Consider the following 27,581-nt stretch of genomic DNA (forward strand, 5'->3'; position numbering starts at 1 on the left):
CATTGGCACTATTTTGTACCCTTCTTGGCAGACTCGGTTGGGGACAAGAGCTGAGTTGGCAAGAGAGAATGATTTATCCTCCCACACGTAGAAGTAGGATAGGCAGTAAAAAGGTTCAACATTATAGCATCATCTCTTTCCAAGTTTCATATAAAAATCCTTTATTCTGTTTGCCTGTTGTGTTTCTGTAACATGAATTACCACTAAAGAGTTATTTATTTTTTGAGTTATTTGTTTTGGTTTCTACTGCTTTGTACACATTAAGCTCTTTAATTTTTTAAAAATTCTATATTCACCAAATTATATATTTAAGTATATTCTAAAATATTACATATTGATTTGTTGTGTGTGTGTGTGTATATATATTTGTGCATTTGGATGTCATAGTGTGTATGTGGAGGGTGGATAACTTATGGGAATCTATCCTCTCCTTTCACTGTGTACGTCGTGAGTGTTGAACTCAGGCCATCAATCTTGGCAGTAAGTTCTTTTACTAGTTAAACTGTCTTACATATCCACATCAAGCTTGTTAAGACTAGAGATGTTTTTGGTTTTTGCCAACAATATACATTTGGTAGCTAAAGCAGTAACTGGCATTATAATGAATGCTTATAGTACTTTTATTATGGGTAGTGAATGAATCTTTATTTCTCCTCATTGAAGGAATTATAAGTGTATTCTCTCAAAATATGCAAAATTGGTGTCTTTATTATTTCAAGATGGAACCACTGGAGGAATTGTTACCTCAGAATTATCCATCCTGTCTTTATTTTCTCCATGCACAAGTCATGAAGATTCTGTTGAGAAGAATGTCCTTACTGACTCAGATGTGACAATAACTGTGATAACTAGAGCCTGGCCATCCAGGCTTCAGGAAGCAGGAATATGTTAACTGTGAAGTCAGTCTAAACATTCACAAGCTCCTTCCTACCTCCACGCCCATATCACATTTGTATGTGTGTATATATACAGTTTCTTGTGAGTATACACACACATATGTGTGCATACATATGGAAGCTAAACATTAACATTAGGTATTTTCCTACAATCACTTTGTATATAATTTTTTGAGACAAGATTTCTCATTGAATATGGAACTCACCATTTAGATTAGACTGACTGGACAAAAGACCTAAGCATCTACCTGTTTTAACTTTCCTCATACCAGGATTATAAATGTGGCCTTCCCTACCTTGGATTTTTCATGGATGCTGAGGACCCAAAGTCAGATCCTCATGCATTCATGGCAAGCACTGAACCATCTCTATAATCCCACCCCAGTATATTTCTTAGTAACAACCCCAGAAATCACTACCCTAGTTAATATGTTTGTCCTCTCATCCCTTTACAAATGTGTTGCTCTGTCTTAAGTATATAAGCATCATGCTTTCATCATTCCTTTGAACTTCACTATGAAGAACCCCATGTGTATAAAATTCATAAATTGTATATCTCTGTTGTTCATCAGATGTTTTGTTAACTGGGTCTCTAGATCCAGCCAAACAACCCACATAAGGACTAAATAGTAAGAAGAGATAATCTCAGACTTTCTTATTCTCTTGTTCACTCCTTCCCTTCCTTCCTCTACCCTGCATCATCTATTTTATGGTATGCTTAAGAGATAGTGACATTAAAAGTTCTATCTATCACCAGCACAATCTTTTCTCTGTGTTAAGGTCAGTCTATGATTTACTCAAAGTTACTCCATACTGGACAAAACAGTGCCTTTCAGGCTATGGGTTGCTCTGGAAGACTCTATTTTACAAGCAGCTTTTGATTCCATTTTGAAGGACTGTGACTGCAGCCCTTGGTTAGACCCACAAATGACACCAGCTGTCAGGTACAACCCATCCAACACAAACGTGTGCTATAAGAGTTAATATTAGTGATTAAGATTGTACTAAAAGATCCTGCATTCATTTATCTTGGCCAAAGTATCTGGGTAGGTGAGATTCATGCCATTGAAACCACTGGATTTGTAAATTTATTGTTACTCGATAAATTCTGACAGTGTGCAAAGACAAACACATTCATCTGTTTCTAGCATAGCATACTCCCAGCACTCAGATTCCTCTTTATGAAAATGAGAATGTGAAACAGCACCCTTAGCAAAATCTAAATAGATGGTGAATAAACACAGTGCTTGCATGTGGAGCTGATGATGTTTTTATTTTCAAAACTGTAATTAAATGAGATAAAAATATATGGTTGAGGTTTCTGAAACATCTTAAATTCAACATACATAACAGCTGCTCCTCATCTGAGAGCTTCCCCTTATGATCCTTGTTTTTCATGCCCTTCAAAATTCTCTAACCAGCCCACAGCTGAGTCAGTACCTACTACCCCAAGAAATTTATCATAGTTACTTGTTACTTCTCATAGTCTTGATTTGCCTAAAATAACTATGGCAAAGTATGTTCAACTTCTTAGGAATGATGAATTCAAGTATGACTGGCATATTTTTTTAATGAGTCAACATTCTCTATTTCATTGTTTCCATGACACAAAACTGAGTATGTTACATGGAAATTTCTCTTAGCTTTGAAAGCAAAACTTTCCTGCAAAGCCAAAAAACTACTGGAAAGTTTTACCAATTTCTGCCTTTCCTTTTCAGTGCTGGTCACCACAGTTTCTTGGGAGGGAAAGGCTATCTTTAAGGATAGAATTAAAGAAAGTTAAGTTACATGAACCAATATCTTTATAGTTTCGTTTTTGAGCAGGAAGCTAGAGCTTACACCTCCCACCTGAAACCTTTGAGTGCTAAGGAAATTTGACAGTGAGTTCATTGTCCAGGCTTGTATCTCTGGACAGTTTACAACAGAAAAGCCACAGAAGGAACATGTTTCAGATGAAGAGATTCATTTCACTTTGAAGCAGGACTGTTGGTAGACTCTTGGGCTTGATTGTGATCTGTGGCTTATATGTCTCCATTTGTAATAAATTCCCAAGGACTTTCCTATAGATTACTGACTTTGTAATAGTCGTCCTTGCCCCCTCGCTCTCTCTCTCGTTTTCTGAGGCAGAATTTTTTTGTGTAGCCTTGGGTGTCCTGGAACTCTCTCTGTAGACCATACTGGCCTCAAACTCACAGAGATTCCCCTGTCTCTGCCTGCTGAGTGCTGTGATTTAAGGCATTCACCACCACAACCCAGTTGTGATAATCTCTTGATATGTGACTTTTCAGCCTTTTCTTCAGAGAATATTCATTCTAGTATTCTTTTGATGTATCTGATTTGCTTCTAAGGTGGCCAATTTATTAAGAAGACTGAACCAATAGAATGTAACTTGCAGACTTCAGTTTTCATTGGGGAAAAAAAGTGAAATATCCATATGAAGAATTATGTTTCTTTCTGTGTATGCTGTAATTATACTAAGTTTATCTATCATAGAAGTCTCACATTCCAGTGGCTCTCTACCTGCCTAATGCTGAGACCCTTTAATACAGTTCCTCATGTTGTATTGACCCACATCCATAAAATTATTTTGTTGCTACTTCATAACTGTAATTTTGCTACTGTTTTGAATTGTAACATAAATATCTGATATACAAAGTATTTGATATGTGACCCCCCGCAAAAGGGGTTGTGATCCACAGGTTGAGAACAACCACACAAAGAACAAATGGTGTATCACTTACTAGAATGTAAAAAATGTGATCATATTTGGTCCCCTCAATTTCATGGTGTGATTTTATATTTTGTTCCCATAAGTCTTTGCTTGGCTAGGATGCGTGGATGAATGGGATGGGATTTCTTTTGCCAAGTAGTGTTACTATTTCATGTGCTAAATGCACCCCACCCCAAACAGTTTTGTGTCAGATCATTTTAAACACTGTTTGGAAACACTGATAAAGATTGGTTAGATGGTGATCTTGATTATTGCTGTGCAGAAGTAATCAAGAAAAGATGCAGTACATTAACTGCTGTCAAGGTCTACTTTAGATCAATAGGAAAAGGTCCTTCAAAGAAGGCACATCTGACCTGGATTCTAAAGAATGACTATGTGTCATGGGTGACTGTCCCTCAATCTGATAAAGCCATCTTAGGGAATTGAGTTGTGCTTGATTTGTAATAGATAATCCCTACTGGGATAGTTAGTCATTTATACTCTATGATAGAGGTGAGAACAGGGCATGAGATTCTCTCATGAGAATCTGCTGTTCCCTACCATCTGGAATTCTGCATGTGACATCAAGGGCCTAGAGTATATAGAGGCTGGGAAAGACTAGAGTAGGGTTCCATCTCCAAAGCTGAAGTGAAAGTCTCATTGTTCCTGGATCAGGCTTTACAGGTGCTGCCAATTGGGGGAGGAGTGCCTACAGCCCTGTAAGATACCACTCACCTAGGCTCTATAAGGAGGCCGAATATATTTATTGGTTCCCCCACAGTGAACTTTGGCAGAATCATGCCTTGGTTTGTCATTGGGATCTTGGGAGGAAAGGTTACCTTGCTTTACATCTCTTCCAGGGAAGGAATTTTAGCAACGGCATGATATACTCAAATTGGAAGACCACTTCAAATAAATGAATAGGCATACTCAGAGGTCCCAGGATAGAGTCAGCCTGAAGGCTCTCCAAGAGTGGAAAAGAAAACACAGTTATTACAGTAAAAATAACAAGGAGATAAAGTACAAGTGTAAGTTCAGTTTTGTAGGCGGGGGCCAGATCCCTAATACCACTTGCAGAATACCATGAAGAGTCACATGTTTTACTTTTAAATTCAAAAGTTCAAATTATTTTCCTGTTTGTCTTGTATTGTGCTAGGATGAAACCAAAGACAAGAGATTGCAGCTGCCTAACCATTAACACTCCAGAGTCAGGGTGCTATGTGAACAGAGATGAGTTCCTGTAGAGAAAACTGTGGGTAATAACAGCTTGCATTTTAGGGCACCTGTCTCCAAAGCAGAGCAGCATTATTTGTGATGCCACATCCCACTAATCACAGTCACCCCATGGGTTAGATAGGTGCACATTTATATGGCTCACACAGGGAAGAGCGAGTGTTTTAAATTGAGTTGTTCTTTGGCTTCTTAAATAGCACAAAGGTCTAGATAAAATAGAGTATGTCAGAGATGAAGGAAAGGAAAGAACTCAAATGAGAAATAAAAATAGCTGCCTGGAAAGTCCTACACTTTCAGAGAAAAGGGCAACAAAGCAAACTTCATTTTCTTGTGAGGCCTAGAGAATAATAGTTGAGGGGTGAGAAAGTGTGAGTGTCACCTGGGCCGATCAAGCAACCAGCTGCAAATTTTTAATTCAATTATTTAGCTCAATATAGAACAGAGGCCAAATGTATGGGCTTTTGTGTTGGAAAGATCTGGATTCTAGTTCAACCTCTTCCTCGTTTTCCATCTGTGACCTTGGGTACTGATTTTTCATGTTATTAAGCAGAATGAATAATAGAACCAACTTCATAGAGTGGTTGTGAGAAACGTATGCAGAAACACATGGAACAGTGTGTTCTGTGTATGACCTAGTTAGGATTGGCCTCACGTTCTTCTGAAGAAGTACTGTTTATGAAAGTGGTGAGGTAGTCAAAGTAGCCCACAGAAGTCTCCTCAGCATGTAATATTGACTATGTTATCTTTAGTGCTTATTGGAGTTTTGTTCTTGAAAAGAAAGGCAGAGTAGTAATACTCCATCTTAGTTTCTCAGCGATGGAACTAATTCCTTCATGAAATTCCCCAGCTCTACCTTTCCTTCCCACTGTTTCATGGATTAAACTCTCCTTCATTTGTTTTATTATTATTTTTATAACTATCCCAAAGTCCTATGTTATATATCTGCAGTGCTACTTCTGACTTGTTAAGTAGTAGTGACTTGACTGAATTAAATCACTCTTTACTATAAGTATCGTCAACATAAAGAGGATCAGAAAAGACATTCACTGTTAATATCAATCCTACACAAAGTGTAAGATCCAGATCCCTGTCTAAGATCAAGCCAGTCAATATTCCAGCATAGGGAGGTGTAGTTGGATTTTTTTACTCTTTGACTCTTACAAGACGTGCCATCCAGCTCCTAAATAAATACGCAGAGACCTATTCTTACTTATAAATGTTCGACATTAGTTTGGCTTATTTCTAGCCAACTTTTCTTAAATTATCCCATCTATCTTTTGCCTCTGGGCTTTTGCCTTCTCTATTTTATATATCTTTCTTTCTTACTCCATGGCTGGCAGTGTGGCTGGGTGGCTGACTCCTGGTGTCCTCCTCTCCTCCTTTTCTTGCCCCTCGTTCTTCCTCTTTAGGAGCCTAGATGTCTCCTCCTATTTATTCTCTCTGCCTGGCAGCCCCACCTATTTCTCTCTCCTGCCTAGCTATTGGCTGTTCAGCTTCTTATTAGACCAATCGGGTGTTTTAGACAAAATAACACAGCTTTACAGAGTTAAACAAATGCAACATAAAAGAATGAAACACACGCCGGGCGTTGGTGGCGCACGCCTTTAATCCCAGCACTCGGGAGGCAGAGCCAGGCGGATCTCTCTGAGTTCGAGGCCAGCCTGGGCTACCAAGTGAGTTCCAGGAAAGGCGCAAAGCTACACAGAGAAACCCTGTCTCGAAAAAACAAAAAAAAAAAACAAAAAAAAAAGAATGAAACACATATTTGCATCATTAAAAATGTATTCCACAGCATAAGCAAATGTAACACATCTTAAGCTAATATTCCACAACAGGAAAGGACACTCCCAAGACCTCAGTGATAGCTGAAATGCTGTTGAGAGCTGATGGCTTCTAGAGGAGAAAGAGCCAGTTATTTTTAAGAGTGTGACTCCCTAGAAGCTTGACAAAGCTCCATTGAGTTAGGTATCCATACACCTAGGAGCATATGTGTAGCTCAAAATGAACTTGGTGGTTTATAGAGGGGAAAAAGAGAGGGGACAGGTATTTGGGAGTGGGAAGGGAATGTTCTGAGATGATTTTAGGGAGAACTGGACCTGGAGGATGAATATGATAAAATAGTTTGTATACACGCATGAAATTCTCAAACAATTAGTGAAAATGTTATATTTAGGGGTTGGAAAGATGGCTCAGTGGTTAAGAACACTGACTGCTCTTCTACAGGCCCTGGATTTAATTCCCAGCACCCACATGGCAGCTAACAACTGTCTGTAACTCCAAGATCTGGACCTCACATAGACATACATGCAGACAAAAACACCAATGCCCATAAAATAAAAATAAATTATAAAAGTGTTATATTTAGTATATATTAAATATTATATTTTAAAACAATGCTATACTTTAAAACGTGTGGGCTCCTTAGTTTAGATAGAAAAAAAAAGAGATAATGATTCCCAGGCATTTGGAAAAGGTATAGATAGGATGGGATTTGCTTTGTTTTGCTTAGTTGTTGCTGAGAGAAAATGGCTAACAACCATAGTTGGCACCAAACAAGGAGCTCAAAATTTTTTTTTCTGGTGATAGGATGGCCAAACACCCTAATTGTCATGCTAGAAACCCCATCCAATGACTGAGGGAACCAGATGCAGAGATCCAAGGCCAGGCTCCAGGTGGAGCTCCAGGAGTCGAATTGGAGAGAAAGAGGAGGGTTTGTATGAGCGAGAATTGTTGAAACCAAGGTTGGATAAAGCACAAGGACAAATAGCCAAATGAATAGAAACACATGAACTATGAACCAATAGCTGAGGAGCCCCTAACTGGATCAGGCCCTCTGGATAAGTGAGACAGTTGATTAACTTGATCTGTTTGGGAGGCATCCAGGCAGTGGGACCGGGTCCTGTACTCAGTGCATGAGTTGCTGTTTGAAACCTGGGGCTTATGCAGGGACACTTGGCTCAGCCTGGGAGGAGGGGACTGGACCTGCCTGGACTGAATCTACCAGATTGAACTCAATCCTCAGGGGAGTCTTTGCCCTGGAGGAGATAGGAATGGGGGCGGGGGGTTGAGGGGAAGGGGGTGGGAGAAGAGAGAACAAGGGAATCTATGGCTGATATGTAAAATTAAATTATAAAAAAAAAATTGCTGAACATTGGATAAAACAATTGAAAGTGACTAACATAGAAAGATTAAGAGAGAGGGCTTGGTGGGTAAGACTGTGTACTTTCTCCAGAGAGCCTGAGTCTAGTCTTCAGCACCCATGACCTCCTGAAACCCTAGCTCCCGGGACTCAACTTCCCCTTCTGCACTCATCAGCACTCGTTTGTACATTCCCAACAGAGACAAACACACAGATGTGGAATAAAAAGTAAAATTATATTTTCTAAAAAAAGAAAGAGTAAAATATATGCACTTCTATCAATATTTTATGATTATCAGTATCAGTATACCTGAATTTATCTAAGCTTTTATTTATATTTTTTTTTATTTTTAGTGTGTAGAATGAAGTCCTAAAACTTTAATGGCTGAATGTTTATAATACTATATTTTTATTTATCATTTAAAATAGCATAGTAGGGCTGGCAGTGTATGTAATTTGGTTGATAGAGTGACTGCTTAGTATGCTCAGAGTCCGGGTTATTATCTTCAGCACCACATAAAACTATGTGTAGTGGCACATGCCCACAGTCTCAACTCTCTGTAAGTAGAAGCAGAAGGATCATAAGTTCAAGGTTATCCACAATTACATAGCAAATCTGAGACTACCTTACACTGTTTGAGACCATGTCTCAAAAAAAAAAAAAATCTAAAAATATAAATAATACTTTTGATTTTAAAGCAGAAAATTTCCTATTTCATGAATACTTTTTTCATCTTTTATAGTAAAAAGCAGCACAGATTCTCTCAAACCATAATATTTTACAAAGAATTTCTTATAGGAAATTACCTGGAGCCACAATATTTATAAATGTAAGTCACATGAAGACTGCAGCCTGTAGACTCTCAGGGATAAAGTACTGGTTGGACTGGAGCACCTGTCTTGGCTTAAAAACATAGAAAAAAAGGATATGTTTAAGTAGTATCAGTATAGTGTGTTGTGGTGTGGTATGGTGTGGTATGTGTGTGTGTATGTGTGTGTGTGTGTGTGTGTGTGTGTGTGTTATGTTCTAAGAGAACTTTGACTTTGACACACAAATGTCAATGTTACTTTAGTAGAAATTTAAACTCATTTTCTCCTAGTAGGTCATTTTGTGTAGAATTTTCTTCAATGCTCAAACACGGTAATGGTTGTACTAACACTTATAGAACACTAACTTTGGAGCAGGCAGTGAGTTAAGTGCTTTACACACATCATTTTAATCTTCAGAAATCCCGACAAGATAGGAATTATTGACCTGATACCAGAGATGAAGAAATTGAAGTTCAAGGAGATTAAAGAATTCACCCACATCACACAGCGTTGGAGCATGAGTGCTGAGCTCATACACCAGGCCTTTGACTCCAAAGCCAGTGTGATAAACCATTAAGCAATTCTTCCTCTTGCTATAAACTCACACTTGGAAATCCAGTCAACCATGCCAGTCTCACTAATGGTTTCTTCATCCTTCCTGAGTGGAAAGAATATTAAAAAAAATGTAGTTTTTGCAACTCATGAGGTTTCCTGAATTCACATTTATTCTGGCTATGAGCCTTTGCAATCCTAAGAACCATGCCTATGTGCACCCACACTTAGAGAGCAAATGGAACACATTTGAGACATGATTTAAAATATGCTGCCTGGTAACAGGGTTTGGGAATTACTCTCTGAAAATACCTCTTTCTTTTTATAAATGGTGAAATCATCATTATGGAAATCATATTCATAACCAATGTATTACTTGACCATCTTCCTGAGTTGATATTGATTTCCTTATTGATTGCTTTTTTTTTTTCAAAACTGAAGGAAGCAGTAAGACAGGAGATGGGTGATGACAGTTTCTTGTGCTAAGGACACATTGAGGGAATTAATAGAATCCAGGGCTGTCCAACTCACGAAAAAAATATAAATTTTATTTTAAAACATATAATACACAGAATACATAACTAAAAGTGACTGCATTATGTGCATAGTTTACTGTGCCATTTTTCATTCTTCATTTTCTACCTTTCCTCTGTGGACTTAGAGCAAACCATGATGTGTGTTACTATCTCATTAACCTTTCCTGGCCATTTTACAACTCAACTTTTTATATGCTCCTCTGGGAGGTGCCAGCTTGCAGATAGCTTCAGCCCTTCCTGCCCACATGTGCAATGGCCGGTCTCTTAATGGTGGCTTAAATAAATTGCTTTTTCTTAGTTAATGTCCAAGTATTTATGGTAAGCTACTTTTTTTAACCAGCTCTCAGCATTTAATAACTTTCTAGACAGGAAATATTTAGATGTTTTCCATCTTACTCTCTGATTTACTCTGTGGTTTGAATTCCAAATGCCTTTCTGTTCTAAGGCTTTTGATTAGTGATTGCATGTTGCAGTCTGAAGGCCTTTGTGCCCCTCCATCCCTCCAGGAATTTAACTGCCAAATCACTTTTGTGTCCTTGATGAGCTAGCTCATTCCAAATACTGTAGCACATTTTCTAATTTAGTCAAAAACAAGATATCAATATCAAACTGCACAAGAAAATAAAGGATAGATAGTTGGCTATAAGAAATATGATTTGAAAACATATCTACCATAAAACTGTTCATCCCTCAGCACATTATCTCTTAAATTTTTATGTAAAATGATGACAAATGAAATTACCACAAAACTAAAGATAGTTATTTTTAAAATCTATGCATTTCACACATGTAAAACTAGTAAAACATGCTTTTTTAATAAACTGTGGTACATTGATATTCATTCTTGGTCATACATTGTGCCTTTATATTCAGTCATGACCTTAGTAACCAAACGTATGAGTTAAAGAGAGAACTCAAAGATAATAGTTCATTACTTTCCTACATGCAACATTCCTGTCTTCCTAAAGTTATTTCTACATCCTCTCTTCCTGTTTCATCTTTTTTATCCAGTATTTAAATTCCCACATTAAGTTCTCATGCCATGTTCTCATCCATAGGGAAGGGAAGTTTTGAGACCAATATCCTTAGCCAACACACTCTGCATTGAAATGGAGCTACTCTTATGTTCATTGATAGGAAATTCATTAGCACAAACTTTATTTTTGTCAAGTAACTGGTTTAGGTGCTATTTATCCTTGACCTCACTAAATTCCTAGTCAATTTTCTTACATTAGCACTGAATTCTGTTACATTAGCCATGAATGGAGAATTGGATCCATGATGGAGTGAGACAAAGATGTGTAAGAAAAGTACATGGAATGACCTCAGTATGATTTGCAAGTGGGTATTTTCGCAAGCTGTGTAATGGTCACGGTGAAGATGTATTACCCATAATGCATTATCTTTCTTAGTGTTGCTGCTATGGTAATTATCCAATATCAAAGCTTTGGAGAAAAAGTGACTACAAATATGTTAGTTTGTATTTAGTATATTGTATATATTTTATTTATGGACTTTACTATTGCAACCTAACAGCACATACACACACACACACACACACACACACACACACACACACACACTGAAATTAACCGGGCCTGAAGCCTATACATCTCAGTGTACTTCTATATAGTTAAAACAGCCATTTGGAACAAAATTTGTGTAGCTTGACTCTAACTCTGTCATGTTTTTTTTTATTTTTTGGTTTTGATTTTGGTGCTAGATAAGTATGTAAAAATATATTTGACAATGAAAGTTGTATATTTTATATTTATAATATATAATTCACATTTTATTATATGGGTTATAAATATTGTCAGTAAAATGCTTAGACATGAGTGTACAAGCAGAAAATTGTTCATTCACATACACAGTCCTTTGACTAAGAAAATTATAGTGTTACTAGCTAGCAGTTAGACTGTGGGTGGGTTATGATGTTTGAAAATATCAATTCAAGACCTGCCATATTATCTTACAAATGGACATATATATCATTTATTTTTCTTAGCATCCACATCTCATTCCGTTGTTCATTGCAAGTTGGATGCTTTTTTTAGATGAGATGCTTAGGGAATAATTTTCCATGGGATTATAGCATTCTTTAGTGGACAGAAGCATATACTAAAGACCAACCTTATTGCATAAAGGATTTGTGCTTGGATAGACACTCTTTCTCATAGTATTTCATTTAACTTTTGCCATGATTCTTAATATAAAACAAAGCACATGTAATTCTCAGTTTACATGTCATAAAATTAAGATGTGTCCAAGGTCAGCACAACTAATAAGAGGTAGAAATTATTTCCCAAACTTAGGTCTGTCCAAATACCACCTATCCATTAGAAGTGCTTAAGTTCTACCATCAGGAATACATTTTATTAACTACAAATAAATATTTCTGAATATTTCCTCAAATGTCACATGAGTAAACAATACTCAGAGCATTCAAATATTTTAAAACTGGATGGCATTCATAAAATAAAAAGGGAGAAATCTGAGTCCCACTTTTTGAAGCTCAAGTAGAACACTTGAACATTGTATTGTTTCCTTAGGCTCTTTCCCATTTTTAAAAAAATTTACTCACTTTTCTTTTTATATGTATGAGTGTTATGCTTGCATGTATGTATGTGCACCATGTGTGTTCAGTGACTGTGGAAACCAGAAAGGGTATCACACCTGCTGGAACTGGTGCTTCAAACTGTTGTGAGTTGCCAGTGGGTACTGGGAACTGTGCCCAGGACCTTTGGAAGACTAGCAAGTTCTATTAACCACTGAGTGATCTTCCTAGCTCCTTTTCCCATTTCTTCACATTGTTTCTTAAATCAGAAATAATAGTTGCTTAGTTCTAAATGGATTGAGTACCTATTACCAATTAAATTATTAATTTTTATGCCACTCTGAAAACTGAATGAGATATCTATAAAAAAATATAGATGACTTATGCAAAGAATGAAACTGAAGTGATCATTTAGTGGGCTTCAGTATCTCTTATAGGAATTATTTAAAATACTAATTTCATAACAAAGCTTTTAAAAAAAACCTCTACTTTATCTCCTTTTCATACCATTTCCTTAAATAAAATTTTAAAAAAGGATGTTTGCCCCACCCATAACATAGAACCTGTTTGTAGTGGTTTGAATGAAAATGTGCTGTAGGATGGTCTGTATGTCAAATTGCTTTGACTGATCAATAAATAAAACACTGATTGGCCAGTGGCTAAGCAGGAAGTATAGGCAGGACTAACAAAGAGGAGAAAAGAAAGAACAGGAAGGCAGAGGGAGTCACTGCCAGCCGCCACCATGACAAGCAGCCTGTGAAGATGCCGGTAAGCCATGAGCCATGTGGCAAGGTATAGATTTATGGAAATGGATTAATTTAAACTATAAGAACAGTTAGCAAGAAGCCTGCCACGGCCATACAGTTTGTAAGCAATATAAGTCTCTGTGTTTACTTGGTTGGGTCTGAGTGACTGTGGGACCGGCGGGTGACAAAGATTTGTCCTGACTGTGGGCAAGGCAGGAAAACTCTAGCTACAAAAATGGCCCCCAAAGGATCATATACTTGAATGTTGGGTCCCCAGTTAGTGTAACTGTTTGGGAAAGATTAGGAGGTATGGGGTTGTTGTAGGAGGTGTGCCACTGGGGACAGGCTTTGTGGTTTCAAAAAGCACAGGTAATTTTTGGATGTGAGTCTAGCCTTTAAAGGCTGAGCCATCTCTCCAGCCCTCTTAATGGGGAATGGAGGGATACATTTTCAGGTCAAGTAGAAATTGGTACAAAGGAAACTCTCACAAATCCACAAGGATGACCCCAGCTAAGATTCCTAGCAATTGTGGATAGGTAGACTGAACTGGCCTTCTCCTGTAATCAGATTGGTGACTACTCCAATTGTCATCAGAGAGCCTTCATCTAGTGACTGATGGGAACAGACGCAGAGACCCATAGCCAAGCACTAGGCTGAGCTCGGGGAATCCTGTTGAAGAGAGGGAGGAAGGATTGTTAAGAGCCAAGATGCCAAGGTCATCACAAGGGAACCCACAGAAACAACCAACCTGGACTTATAGGAGCTCACAGACTCTGGACCAACAGCTGGGGAGCCAGCATGGGACTGACCTAGGTCCTGTATGTATGTGTGAAAATTGTGTAGCTTGGTCTACTTGTAGGATTCTTGGTGGAAGCAGGAACTACTCTTAACACTTTGGCTGGCTTCCAAGAACCTATTTCTCATACTGGGTTGCCTTGCCCCGCCTTAATGTAAGGGGAGGAGCTTAGTCCTCCCGCAACTTTATATGCCATGCTTTATTGACGCCATGGGAGGCCTGGCCTTTTCTCAATGGTAACAGAGGAGTGGGTGGGAAGGGGATGGAAGAAAGGAGGGAGGAGAAACTGCAGTTGGGATATAAAATAAATGGATAAATTATAATAATATAAAAAACACAGGCTACTTTCAGTGTCTCCTTCTCTTCCTCCCACTTGTGGATCAAGATGAAGACTCAATTACTGCTGACATGCCATGCCTGCCTGTGTGATGCCATGCTCCCCACCATAGAGGTCATAGACTCTAACCCTCTGCAACCATGAGCCCCAAATTAAACACTTTCTTTTATAAATGTATTAGACATAGTGACCTATAATAGCAATAAAAAAGTAACTAAGACACCTTTAGATAAAAAGAAGTACACTACATCATAAACATATTTTGGGTGTGTGTCCTTTTCCCCCTTCACCATAATAGGCCTTGGATTGATATGATTAAGTTCTGCAGTGGAGCAATTGACAGATCTCTTGGGTCAGTATAGGATAGAAACACCATTCTCATAGTATTTGCATGCTGGTGGTACCAAGTGGAAATTGTCTAAAAATAATAATAATTTTATAAAGCCCATATAGGCTTAAGCTTTTCCCAGTCCTAGAAGAAGCTGTGTGAAGACATGATTGTGCATACTTTTTATGAATCCTAAACTTTCCCTGAAAATAAACTGAGTATGAAACATGTCAATTTGTAATTGTGGAAAGGTCATCTAGGCTCATGTGGCTTGGTCACTCACAAGTTTCATAGTAAGTATAGACAGTAATGATACTAAACTCATAATTTTTATGTAATTGTAGTTCATATTTTATAAATCATTGCAAAGCAGTGGCCAAGGGTACCACCACATGACTTATGACCCCATATGACATACTTGAATCAGAAAAAAATCTGAAATTCAAAATGGGGTTTTAGATCCAATGATTCAGACAGAAGGAATAAAATGAAGAAATGAATCTTTCTATAATCATTATTAGGAGAATTTATACTGGGTAGGTAAGAGGTTAAAATACTCTGTTGAATAACATCTGCCACTTTATTATATGTATTTTATATCACTCACTATTTACTTGCAACTAGTTGTTTCTTCCAGTTGTGACCTTTGGGCTATAAATGTCTTGTCTCTCCTCCTTGTAGAAGTAGAAGTTTTTCCCCAAAAGAATGATAATCAGCCCCTTATCAATATTTACAAAGAGATATGAACTCAAAATAATCTGTTTGAAAATATGTCTTTTTATACTGTACTTATATATACATATACACATACACATATACATATAATGTATGCACAGAAGAATTGAGTCTGGCAATCCCAACAGCTGGAAGTATGTCACTTAAGAATAGAGTGTTTGAAGTTCAGGACCAGCTTGTACTGAATCTGGGGACTATAGCTCTAAAAATCAGAGTGAGGAGTTAGGGAATCTGTGTGTGTGTGTGTGTGTGTGTGTGTTACCAATATATATAAATATATAGAGAGAAGTATAATTGCATAAAATAGGTTTGTGAAATGAGTATTGTATCAGAAATAAGAGTTTGTATCATATAACAATGACGCTTAACTACAGGGGGTCATACAAACTTCAGTTTCTTCACCTAAGTTGTTAATGCCTAGTAGAACTTTCCAGAATGATAGAAGTGTTCCTTATGTGTGTTTTGCAGTGTTATATGTAGTTATTGAGTACTCAAAAACTGACTAGTGTTATCAGAGGAACTAAATTGCACATTTAATTTTGGTTATTCCAAGTCTCAATAGATACACATGGGAAGTGCCTGCTTTATTGGACAATCTAGCAAATGGAATCCAGGAGTAAGGAACAATATTGCTAAAAGATTGCAGTATCAGCTAAACGGAATTTCCCTGTTGTAGATGCAATCCGGGACATTTCTCAGCACAACTACCTTATTGGAAAGAGGGGCTGTCTCCCTTGATATTTTAGGGCCATAAAACTTAAATGTGTTTTCCTTCATTTCTCCCAACAGATCTTGAAAACTTTAAGACAAGAACAAGAAGCACAGTGTCGGTCCGTCGAGGTCAAGGAATGGTACTCCTGTGCGGCCCGCCACCCCATTCTGGAGGTACCTAGAAACATGTCCATGTGTGCACACTTCACTGGCTGATATTTTTCTTGCAAGATGTTTTCCCTCTTGACACCAGCTGAGGGAACAGTGTCATTTATAGAGATTCCCATAGTCCTTCTATGTACAGTCAGAGATGTTGTGAATGCCTCCCATAATTAGGATAGGAAAATATCAGATTGTACAAATGTCCCATCCCACTGTGCCTGGCACAAAGAAATAGATGCCCAAGTCAGTGAAAGTCAGATTCCTCTTGCTTGGTCAGACAATGTAGATAAATTATCAGTATCTGTTCCATCTCTACAGGGTTAAAAGGAAAAGATAATGCTTAGTTATTTTATCCCATTCTGGGTCTGGGAAAGGATCTATAAACTGTCTCCATTATGCTCCAGACATGAAGTATGAATGTTTTGATTTTCTACACCAACAACCAATTCTCTAGCACTCTGGATACCAGCTGGCTATGCACTGATTCAGTTCCATCCTGATGCCACTGCCTAGAGTTAGCATCAACCCCACAGAGAAAAGGCTCATATCTAAATGGCTACTCTACCTCCAGGGCCAGGAGCAACTAACTTCCTCATCTCCAGTGCTTCTGACCAGCTACTACTAAGTCGGGTTTAATAATTTGCTGAAACAGCTAATAAAACTAAGGGGAAACAGTTCACATACTATTTTGTTTAATCATACCAAGGGGCAAAGGACACTAAAAAATCAAGTGTTTTAAACACTCACCTCATAAAGGAGAATACTGAGAAATACCAAGCAATAGTTACAGCACATTCAGGGTTAAGTATAATGTATATTAGAATTTCACAAGGGATTTTTGTGTTAATTTTAGGTATGTGTTTATTTTGCTTGAGCATATGTATGCATACCATAAATGGATCTAGTGCCTGAGATCAAAAGAGGGCATTGGATCCCCAGAACTGGAATTACAAATTGTTTTGAGCTGCTGTATGGGTTCTGGGAATCAAACCTGGGTACCCTGCAAGAGCAGCCAGTGTTCTTAACAGCTGAGCTTTCTATCCAGCCCCTTAACAAAAGTTTCCAGCAACAAACTTGATAAGATCAGGGGCTGGCTTGATCTGTTTGGGAGGCATCTAGGCAGTGGTACCGGCTCCTGTGCTCATTGCATGAGTTGGCTATTTGAAACCTGGGGCTTATGCAGGGACGTTTGGCTCAGTCTGGGAGAAGGGGACTGGACCTGCCTGGACTGAGTCTACTAGGTTGATCTCAGTCCTTGGGGGAGGCTTTGCCCTGGAGGAGGTGGGAATGGGGGATAGGCTGGGGGGAAGGGGAGGGGAGCAGGAGTGGCTGATATGTAGAACTGAATGGTATTGTAAAATAAAATAAAAGGAAAAAAAACAATAAAAAAATGTAATAAACTCTGAACATTGTCTTCAAAAAAAAAAAAAGATCAGAGGCTGGAGAGTTAGCTAAGCAGTTAAGATGCTCTTACGGAGAACATGTGTTCGATTCCTAGCACCCATATCGTGGCTTATAGTCCTATGTAATTCCAGTTCTAGATTATTTGAACCCTCTTCTGGCTTCCTCAGGAACCAGACATATGTGTGATGCACATACATACATGTAGACAAAACACTCATACATGTAAAACTAAAGTAAATAAATTATTTTTCTCAAAGATTAATAATCTCTATTGTTGGCAGGGATTTTTATCAGGACTGCTGGCTACCCAATAAACAACATGGAGACTTATTATTAATTATAAATACTTGGCTGATAGCTTAGGCTTGTTACTAACTAGCTCTTACATCTTAAATTAACCCATATTTCTTATCTACATTCTAACACATGGCAGTATCTTTTTTCAGCACAGCAAGTTCATCTTGCTTCTCACCAAGTCTCCTAATGACTTCACCCTTTTTCATTCCCATGCTTTCTTTTTCCTTGTCCGCAAGTCCTGCCTAACCTCTTCCTGACTAGCTATTGCCCATTAGCTCTTTATTAAACCAATGAGAGCAACACATCTTCATAGTGTATAAAAAAAACTATTCCACAGCACTGTACTCTCAGTAAAGAGATCTGATTTAGGTTGGTATCTACCATCATGATCACATAAATTTTCAGTTTGGAATTCAAGACTGAAAGAGCAAACATTTAAACTTGCTGTTTGAAACTACTGTTTTTGTTTTGTATTTAAAATTTTGTATGTATGAGATAGGCTGTGTGTGTCTGTGTGTGTGTGTGTGTGTGTGTGTGTGTGTGTATGTATGTGTGTGTGGTGTGTAAGGCCATAGTTAACCTTGGATGGCATTCCTCAGGAGCTACCCACTTTTATGTGTTTGGATTGTTTTGTTTTGTTTTTTCAGGCAGGCTGAGTTCACTGGCCAATAAGCCACAGACATCCACATGTCTTTGCCTCCCCAGCAGTGAGATGAGGTTATACACCATCACAGAGTTTTTTTATGTGGTTCTGGAGCTCACACTCAGATTTTCTAGCTTGTTTGAAGAGCAGTTTACTGACTGAGCCATGTCCTTACCTCTGTAACTTCCTTTTTAATCTAATGTCACACTTAACATTTCCAGCAGAACTAAAAACAATTAGTAAGATAGCTCTAAAGCTTGCACTCCCAGCACGACACACTGCTTATGAAGCAGTAGGAAAGGAAAGCAACCAGTGAAGTCTGCCTGGGACACGGGATTGTTAGGGTTTCTGGGGTATGTGTTTTTGGAAAGGGATGTATTCCTTTGTAATACAAATTGCTAAATGGTCTTATTAATAAAAAAAAATCTGGAGCCAAATATTGGGGTGAAAGCTGAAAAATAAGAGAAGCAGAACAAGCCACAGCCAACCTCACCTTGCCAACTCCTCAGCCGAAGAATCATCATACTGAAAGTCTCTGAGTCCTCACCCCTGATGGTCTCAGTTGAACTGCTCTTTAGTTCCTGTCTCCTCACACCTTATATACCGTTCTCCACCCAGCCATCACTTCTTGAGATTAAAGGCATGTGTGCTTTCCAAGCAAAGGTATGAGATCTCAAGTTCTGGGGTTAAAGGTGTGTGCCACCACTGCCTGACTGTGTTCCTAGTATGGCCTTGAACTCACAGAGGTATGGATCTCTGCCTCCCAAGTAATAGGATTAAGGGTGTGTGCCACCACTGTCAGCCTCTATGTCTAATCTAGTGGCTGGCTCTGTCCTCTGATCCCCAAATAAGTTTATTAGGGTACACAGTATATCACCACATTTCTTACTAATTCATTTCCTTACAAATGACTATCAGAAGCACTACACTCACAGATATGAGGGCTGCTCCTGGTTCTAATTAAAAATCATTATTTTAAGTTGTACAAATATTTTGATATTTCTAGGCCTCATTCTTCCTATCTTATAAGAGAAGAAATTACAACAAATCTCTCAGGTCCCTTTTAGTCACATTATTCCATAATTGCAACTCAATAAATGCTAATGAATGTCTTTATTAAGTGTGTTTGCATTATCGAAGGTCTGTCCTTCATAAGGGAAACCAGTTAACCATAGAAATGTGTTTTGATTTGAGTGAAATTTGTTCAGGTTAGCTCTTTCTGAATATGAAAGCTGATTAAAATAAAGATTGGGGTTTTGCTAATTTCCTCTATGAACATCTTCACAGCATTAAGCTTCTGTAACACAACATTGACTCTGACAATTTATCTTAGAGGTGTATGTTAAAGTACCTCTCTTCCCTGCTGCACTGATAGCACTAAGGAAGACACAATATGGGGAAGTGAGGAGGCTGTTTTGCCTGATGAGGAGGTGCCTAACTCCTCCCCTCTTCCCACAGAGAATGTTATTAAAAATTGCCATAGACTTCTGAAATGTGCCTGTCTCCATTGGCAGCAGTCAGCATCTCTGAAATCTACCTCCTTGAGCTGTTCTGACATTCTTGACAGTCTTGATGGTAAAAGACAAGGAAATAAATATTCTCATTATGGGCTCTATTAGAAGCCATGCACATAGTAACGCTGTGAGCAAGACAGACGCAGGCTAGAAATTTTCAAGAAAACAACAAAGAGGATCTTGAAGGTTGTAAGAGAGCATGTCAGACATCTCTCTGTTTTGTCCAGTAGAGTTAATGATTAGCTGATGAAATCTCCCCTCTATTCAGAAACCTCCAATGCAGACTGAAGTTACAATTTTCTCATGCTTTTTTGCAGCCTGGATACTACCTAAAAGCTGGCAGAATCACCAAAAGTTACTGGACCTACTGAGCATTTTAGACTCAGCATATGGCATCCTAGTTTCGATTGTAGCATATCACGCAGGGTGAAGGAAATGACTCAGCCTCTTACTGTACCAGTGGGATACTCAATAATGCCATGAAATCCACTGTAAGGGATACTGCTCACCCTGTTTCAAAAAGTGTGCATTGCTAGACCTTCAGAAGGTAACACAGAAATGAGCTGCAGATAATCTGTCTTGAGAAGCATATACTTTTACTGTTCTGTAAGTCAGTGTGGTAGTATTACTGTCATCTCAATGTATATATATGTGTGTGTGTGTCTAACTTTATATATATATATGTTCATATGTAAGTCATTACATAGATTTTTACCATTAAATGGGGACACAGAGACAGAAAAGAAAAGAAATAAGTCTGATGGATTCTGCTTGTCCTTAGGTGCTCTTTTGTATTAGAAACAGACATCTCTGGATTCTGGAATGTTCCCTTTAATTCTGCCACCCCCTGTGTCGTTTGGCACCAGGTATTCATGACCTTTAGCCAAGCTCTTGTTAAATTGGATTAAAATGAGGTGTTTTGTGATGTTTCCTTCTGATGTAATTAAGTCCCCAGGTTATTCATCATTGAAATCCATCAACTATTTGTTGAGGGAGATATGAGTCTCTTTTTTTTTTGAGACCAAGGTCCTTGCTACTCAAAAGCAGCAGCAGCGATCTCACCTGGGAATTTATAATAAGGGCAAAGTCTCAAATCCCACGCAGGGCCAGTTGAACCAAATCTTGCTCTTAATAAGGTTTCCCACTGTTCACATGCACACTGAAGTTTGAGAAACCCAGAGCTACTTTTCTGGTTCCCACACACACCTTACCTCTCTGGCCAAGCATAGACAGGTAGCTTTAGACTCATCTAGGAAATCTCTTATGGCCCATAGTGTCCAACCATTTCTCAAGGATAGTCTGATGCCATAGAACTGGGGTTGAGTCCTCCAGTATATCATTGTCCAAAACTAGTTGGCTCTGAGGCAGGACTAGATTCGAGATCCAGTCACTTTGATCTTGTTCTCCAAAACCATTGTAGGGCCAGCCAGCCTTGCTGGGATGGAATCCTTTGATTCCACATCATCCAAGCTGAATTGCTGACATTCCCCTATGAAAAATATATGTAGGGCTAGACAGGTGGCTCAGTGGGCAAAGTGATTCCTGTGTAATCCTGAGGCCCTAAACTTCAATCCCCAGCACCCACATAAAAGTAGGGTACAGTGGTATGTGTCCATAACTTCAACATTGAGGGGCAGAGACAGGTGGATCCTGGGGGCTCACTGGCCAGCCAGTTTAGCCAAATGGAGAGTTTCAGGTTCAGTAAGAGACAATGACTGAAACATAAGGTGGAAAGTGATGGAAAAAGCCATTTGAAGTCAACCTGTGGTCTCCTTCTGGATGGGCATCCATGGAAAAACACACATGCTTATGCCACACATAATTTTTTTAAGATTTTAAAATAAAGTATATATATAATCACCTTAGATTTTGTCTTTGCCTTCAGGCATTCCTTTGGCTGTAGACAAGGAAAATTAATACCTAAGACTATCATTTCCAAGGTATTCATTCATCTTCAGTAGTGTTTTATGACTGGCCATCTTTCACTGAGCTACTGTCAATAAAAATCTGGCTCCTTAGAGTATAAAAAAGAAACAAAATTGTGGCACTAGAGTTGCTTTCCACTTAAAGACACTAGCTAGAATTTTCTTGGTTGCATCTTTTCAGAGCATACCTCTAAAAAACTTAGATCCCATTCCCAGACATCAGACACATGGACCTTTCAAGAGACCATCTGTGGAATTCTTCATGGTGTTTATACTGCTTTTATATTCTCTTGATGCTCAATCTAGAAGAAGTAAGCACATGCATTTTATGAATAAGGAGAATAAAACAATGAAATTAGGTGGGGGCACACAGTGGTCAATGCCCTATGGTAGACTAGGACACATCGCCTTTTTACAGAGGGTAAAATGGAAATATGTGTTGTTCTGTCCATGCTAGGAATCACTGGGCCCTACCCCAGGTCATTTAAATCCAAATTTCTTGGAGACACAGATCCTCTCTGGCATCCTGAGTAATTTTTAAAGTCCCATATGTGATATAATACACAGCCAGGCTAGAAAACTGATGTCTGTATATTACAAAAGTAACATGTGACCCAGGAAAACCTTTCTGGTGTAAGCCTCTCCAGGATTCTGTCAGTTCTCCTTGATCTGGGCATATCCACATGGATTATACTGAGAGTTCTAAAAGAATCAGCATGCCTTCCCACACTGTAGCTATTTCAACTGGACTGCTCTGTAATCACTAAAGGACAGAATAAAGATGGAAAAGTAGGACACCCATGTTGTAGCCCTAGCTCTTTCCTATTGCCCTACTGTGGTCTTAGGCTGATTATATAATTTCTCTGAGCTGTATTTCCTTATTTTAGCTGCTGGTACTATCCTCTCATACCTACTCAGCTTTCAGCACTAATACACCATCCCCAGGATTAGATTCATCCAGTTATGTGCTCAGTTCAAGCTAGGCTGACATGTTTCTGAGCCAGGAGTAATCTTACTGTGCTAAAATGTAATATCCTCTGAACCCAGAATAATCACAAAGACATCTACATTGTAGTCAAGCTGCCTGACTCTCCACTTTATACCTCATTCCCACTGCCTTCCCCATGCCTGATCCTATTACCTGGCAATTCTTTATAACTTTAGATTATCAAGTACAGCTTTATTTGCTTCAATTATCAACACATTTTGTTTTACTATTTTCAGATTACCTCTTGTCTTCATGTCTTACCCAATGATGTACTATTGTACTTTATCTCATATTGATGTGTGTGTGTGTGTGTGTGTGTGTGTGTGTGTGTTTGTCTCACTTATGTGCCTGTGTGGAGGTCATGGAAAGACATGGGTATCCTGTTTCATCACTTTTTCCTTATTCCTTTGAGACAGGGCCTCTCACTGAGTGAAGCTAGGCTGGTGGCGTGCAAGCCAAAATGACCCTCCTGTGTTTGCCACCTATAGTGTCTGGGTTATACAAGAATGGCCATGCCCAGCTTTTTATGTAGATGCTGAGATCCTGAAAAAGATCATCATGCTTGGGCAACAAGATCTGGCAGCTGTTGCTCCATCTCCCTATCCAGATCCCAATTTAGTTCCAGTCTAAAACTTGAACCATAATACCCTGTCTTTTGACTGCAGTATTATTGATACCTAAGATACCTATTTATTGGTCCTCATTTATTGAATCATACCACACATTAACATAAGCCTAACTGAATCTTGGATTTGATGCCCTGTGGTTTGAACAACTGACAATATTTCTCAGAAAGCAATCCTTCCACTTCCACCTTATTTCCTCTCCTTTCTCTAAGTCAACTTACAGGCTCTTTTTCCCATAACTTGACTTGAAGCAGGGCTCTCATTCATCATACAATATTAAGGCAGCAGAATGGAATTCACATTTGACCTATAAACTCAAATATTAATAGAGTAGAGAGATACAAAAAAACATGGTATTAATTCACCCAACTAAAACTTAGAAACACAATTTTATTAACTTTGTCATTTTCATTTGCTTAAGCATGAAATCAATAAACTACTTTTAAAAATATATATGATTCTTGACTTACCCTCATGAAACAGCTCATAAGCAGGCATATACTTTTCAGCTAAGTCTCCTGAGTGATTCATCTAGGGTTTACATCTATTATTAACAAAGTGGTTTGCACTGTTGTGGCTTTATTAAAATGCTGACTTAGCCATTTCTTTTAGATTTGAAAGTTGCTCTCTCAGACTCAAAATGACAGTTGAGTTAAACTGCCATGGTTGTCAGGAGGGTTAAGGTCAGTGTACTCTGTTATGTTTGTATTCTCTATTCACTGTGTCTAGATTCTGTTTCATTTCCTTAGGGGAAAAAACAGGCATGTGGACATAAGAGGAGCCAAGGGTGCATGTGTGTGTGTGTGTGTGTGTGTGTGTGTGTGTGTGTGTGTGTGTTACTAGAAATTACACCTAACTCTTTTCACATGCTAGGCAACCTGTTCTGCCACTGAGTTATATCCCCAGCTTCAGAGATATTTTAAATAATTTAAAATATTTTGAATAATGTTGAATTATTTTTAAATAGACTGAAGAATATTGTCTTCCATTTATTTTATGTCATTTGAAATTGAGCAAAATGTGAGAAGATTTTTAAATGATTATGATTGCTAACAATTAGTTGATGTTGTGAAAGATGTAAGGAAACCACACAAAGTATTGAATTATGTTCTTTTTCTGGTCATAATGGAATCAAAGTTAAATGTATGTGTAGGCCAGAATATAGGAAGGGTCCACAATCTTCTTTGTCTCATTCAATGTTCTTCAACCTTGGAGTTAAAATTTTACTTTATAAATTACCATTTTCCTTTAGTATTAATGTGTAAGGTCCTTTTCTAATTGATCAATGGGCTTGTAGTTCTAAAAATCCAACTGGAAATAATCCCTTTGAGGTGTTTTTTGTTGTTGTTGTTGTTTTTTGTTTGTTTGTGTATGTGTGTGTGTGTGTGGATGTGTATGTGTGTAGGGTTATGTCTAAAAAGAAAATAGAGACATTCCTTATAGATTTAGCTTAAATCTATATCCATAAAACATCTTAAACATGCCTATAAGTAAAGTACATAGTAATTGTCAAGAACAGAAAGTGGATAATTGAGGCAATATTTCATTAAATAGAACCCTTGTTTCTTTCCAATGGAAGAAATGAAATAATTTACACAAAACAAAGAAGGAGCAAAAAGGTAGAAAAAAGTTTTTTAAATGTATTTTTGCAATTTTTAAAGGAAACTACCCTCTCAGACTATTGAACAAAACTATATTGATTCAATAACTATCGATTAAGGTATATGAGTTTATTTCTATGTTCTATAGCTTGACACTTGCTGATCATTTCATGAAGCCCTACTTAACGCCAAGGTTTCCTATGTGGAGCTTCTCACCCTAGAAAGCAGCGAAAGATAATAATTGTTTTGAAGCACAGGTGCTAGTTGGGACATGAAGAATCTGGAGATGTGAAAACATACTGTGTTTCCAGTAGAGCACTACCAGGGATGAGGCAGCAAGAACAGACCAAGTGATCAACACTGATCTTTCAACAACACGAACCTGACTGAGCATCTCTAAATAACCAGTGTGCATTCACTGCAGGATCTGTGGGAACCATTCTTATTTTAATGCTTGCTGGAAATAGACCTGTGACTCTCAGCTGGAAAAAAAATACAGAAAGAAAGAACAAAAGAAATGAGCAGTTCTTTGGTTACATTTTCAGCATTGTCAGGTCGTTGTATCATGATGTTACAATGAATTACACAGGACAGTGAGCAATTGTCGGCAGAGTTATAGAAGTTTAGAAATAGTCTCTGGGAAAGTACCCAAAGACTAAGTGTTTTCCACAGTTAAAAGTTGTAAGCTTGTGAATCTTAGACACAAGTAAGAAGTTAACCAATTTTCTTCATTTTTAAATTTTGGCCAACACACAAAGAAATAGATTTCAATGTGACATTTTCACATGTAAATATCATTATATGTTTCATTTTGGGATGTTTTAAAACTTCCTTGTGTTAGTTTTCAGGTGTCTAGGAAGAAAATTATTATTGTAGACAAACTTAAAGACTAAAACACTATCCATTTGAGCAACTGATTTTAATATTCATACATAAAAAATAGATTGACAACAAATGTGAAAGGTAGTATGAGGCCTTATGATTCTATATAGTGCCTGAATACTTGTTTCTAAAACATTTAATTAACTGCCTATATATCAAGGACAAACATAATGTTAGAGAATGGTTTTGATACAGTGTCTCAATATGTATCGCTGGCTCGCCTTGAATTAGCAGTCTTCATACTTTGGTCTTCTGAGTTAGGACCTATGGGCATGCCAACAGAGCTAGCTGCAAACTTAGCTCATTTGAGTTAACCTTTTGGTTTGGGATTTTGACGTATATCTATATGTAGAATGAGTAGAAGATTCCAATAAAGTGTAGTGGTTATAAAGGGACCAGTTCTCCTGGCATTATTAACTATGCCAGGTCTTTAATTCAGAGCCTGATTTGGAGAGTAACCATGACATCTTAGATAAATACTGACTCTTCACAAAACAACACGTTTCCATTTCACACTGAGCTAAGAAAACTCATCCCTTTTCTCACTGAAACATACCCCATTTTTCTCACATTAGTTAGTTGCAGGTTAACACATTATCACAATCTTCACTGTCAAAATGAACCCCTGGAAAAGGGAATATGTCATAATAATACTCCACAGGAATTCATAAATCCATATGGCAGGCACAGCTGGAGAGGTAGTTATAGTTGATAATGTAGTGTTTTAGATGCGATCAAGCATATTCTGTTGGTAGGGCTATAGATGAGTATTTTAACAATATTTGTAAGAGGTTGGAGAGCTGGTTCCACACTGAGAGCACCTGATGCTCTTGTACAGGATCTAGGTTCAGTTTCCAGCACCCACATGGTAGTTTGTTACTATGCATAACTTCAGTTTTATGCCCTCCATAGGCACCAGACATGCACATGTTATACATACCTACATGCAAGGAGGTAAAAGAACCATACACATAAAATATTGCTTTAAATAAAGAAAATATCCAAATGAATCTGCACCTTCTGAAGCAATTAGGAATGCACATGCTTTTTAATTCCTTCAAGCCAACTCACCCTCCAGGGAAATCCTAGGAAATACCATCATACTTCAGCTGTAAGCACTTGAAGCTCAGTGTGCAATACTTTACACTGAAGAGTGGTTAATTTTTAAAATATAAAGAATTCCAAAAAAAAGTAGGTCATTTAAGTGTCATATTTCTTCTTATTGCAAATGAAGGGAGATATGACACCTTTAAGTCCTTTCGTAGGTATAAGACATGTAGCTAAAATTTCTTTCAAATGTAAAGCTTTAACTTATTTCAGGTCCAATGGGATGTGACAGAGAATATAAATTAGGAGTTCAAAGATGAAGAGGTTAGAGTACCTTACTGAGTTAAAATATGAGACTTTGGCAGAACCCATCAGATACCAAACAAATAGAAGACACAGCACATAC

At 38.0% G+C, this 27,581-nt stretch overlaps 1 protein-coding gene across 8 annotated transcripts in view; it reads left to right on the forward strand.

Moving 5' to 3' along the window:
* Positions 1-27,581, forward strand: part of Cntn4 (contactin 4) — a 1,006,259-nt gene that overhangs the window by 727,870 nt on the left and 250,808 nt on the right. For all 8 annotated transcript variants that reach the window (XM_028886659.2, XM_028886661.2, XM_037204356.1 and 5 more), the window contains one exon: positions 16,165-16,260. In XM_028886659.2, the coding sequence (XP_028742492.2) occupies positions 16,165-16,260 (96 nt within the window). The remainder of the gene's footprint in view (positions 1-16,164; positions 16,261-27,581) is intronic.

The sequence above is a fragment of the Peromyscus leucopus genome, chromosome 3 (genome assembly GCF_004664715.2).
Source record: "Peromyscus leucopus breed LL Stock chromosome 3, UCI_PerLeu_2.1, whole genome shotgun sequence".
NCBI lineage: Eukaryota > Metazoa > Chordata > Mammalia > Rodentia > Cricetidae > Peromyscus > Peromyscus leucopus.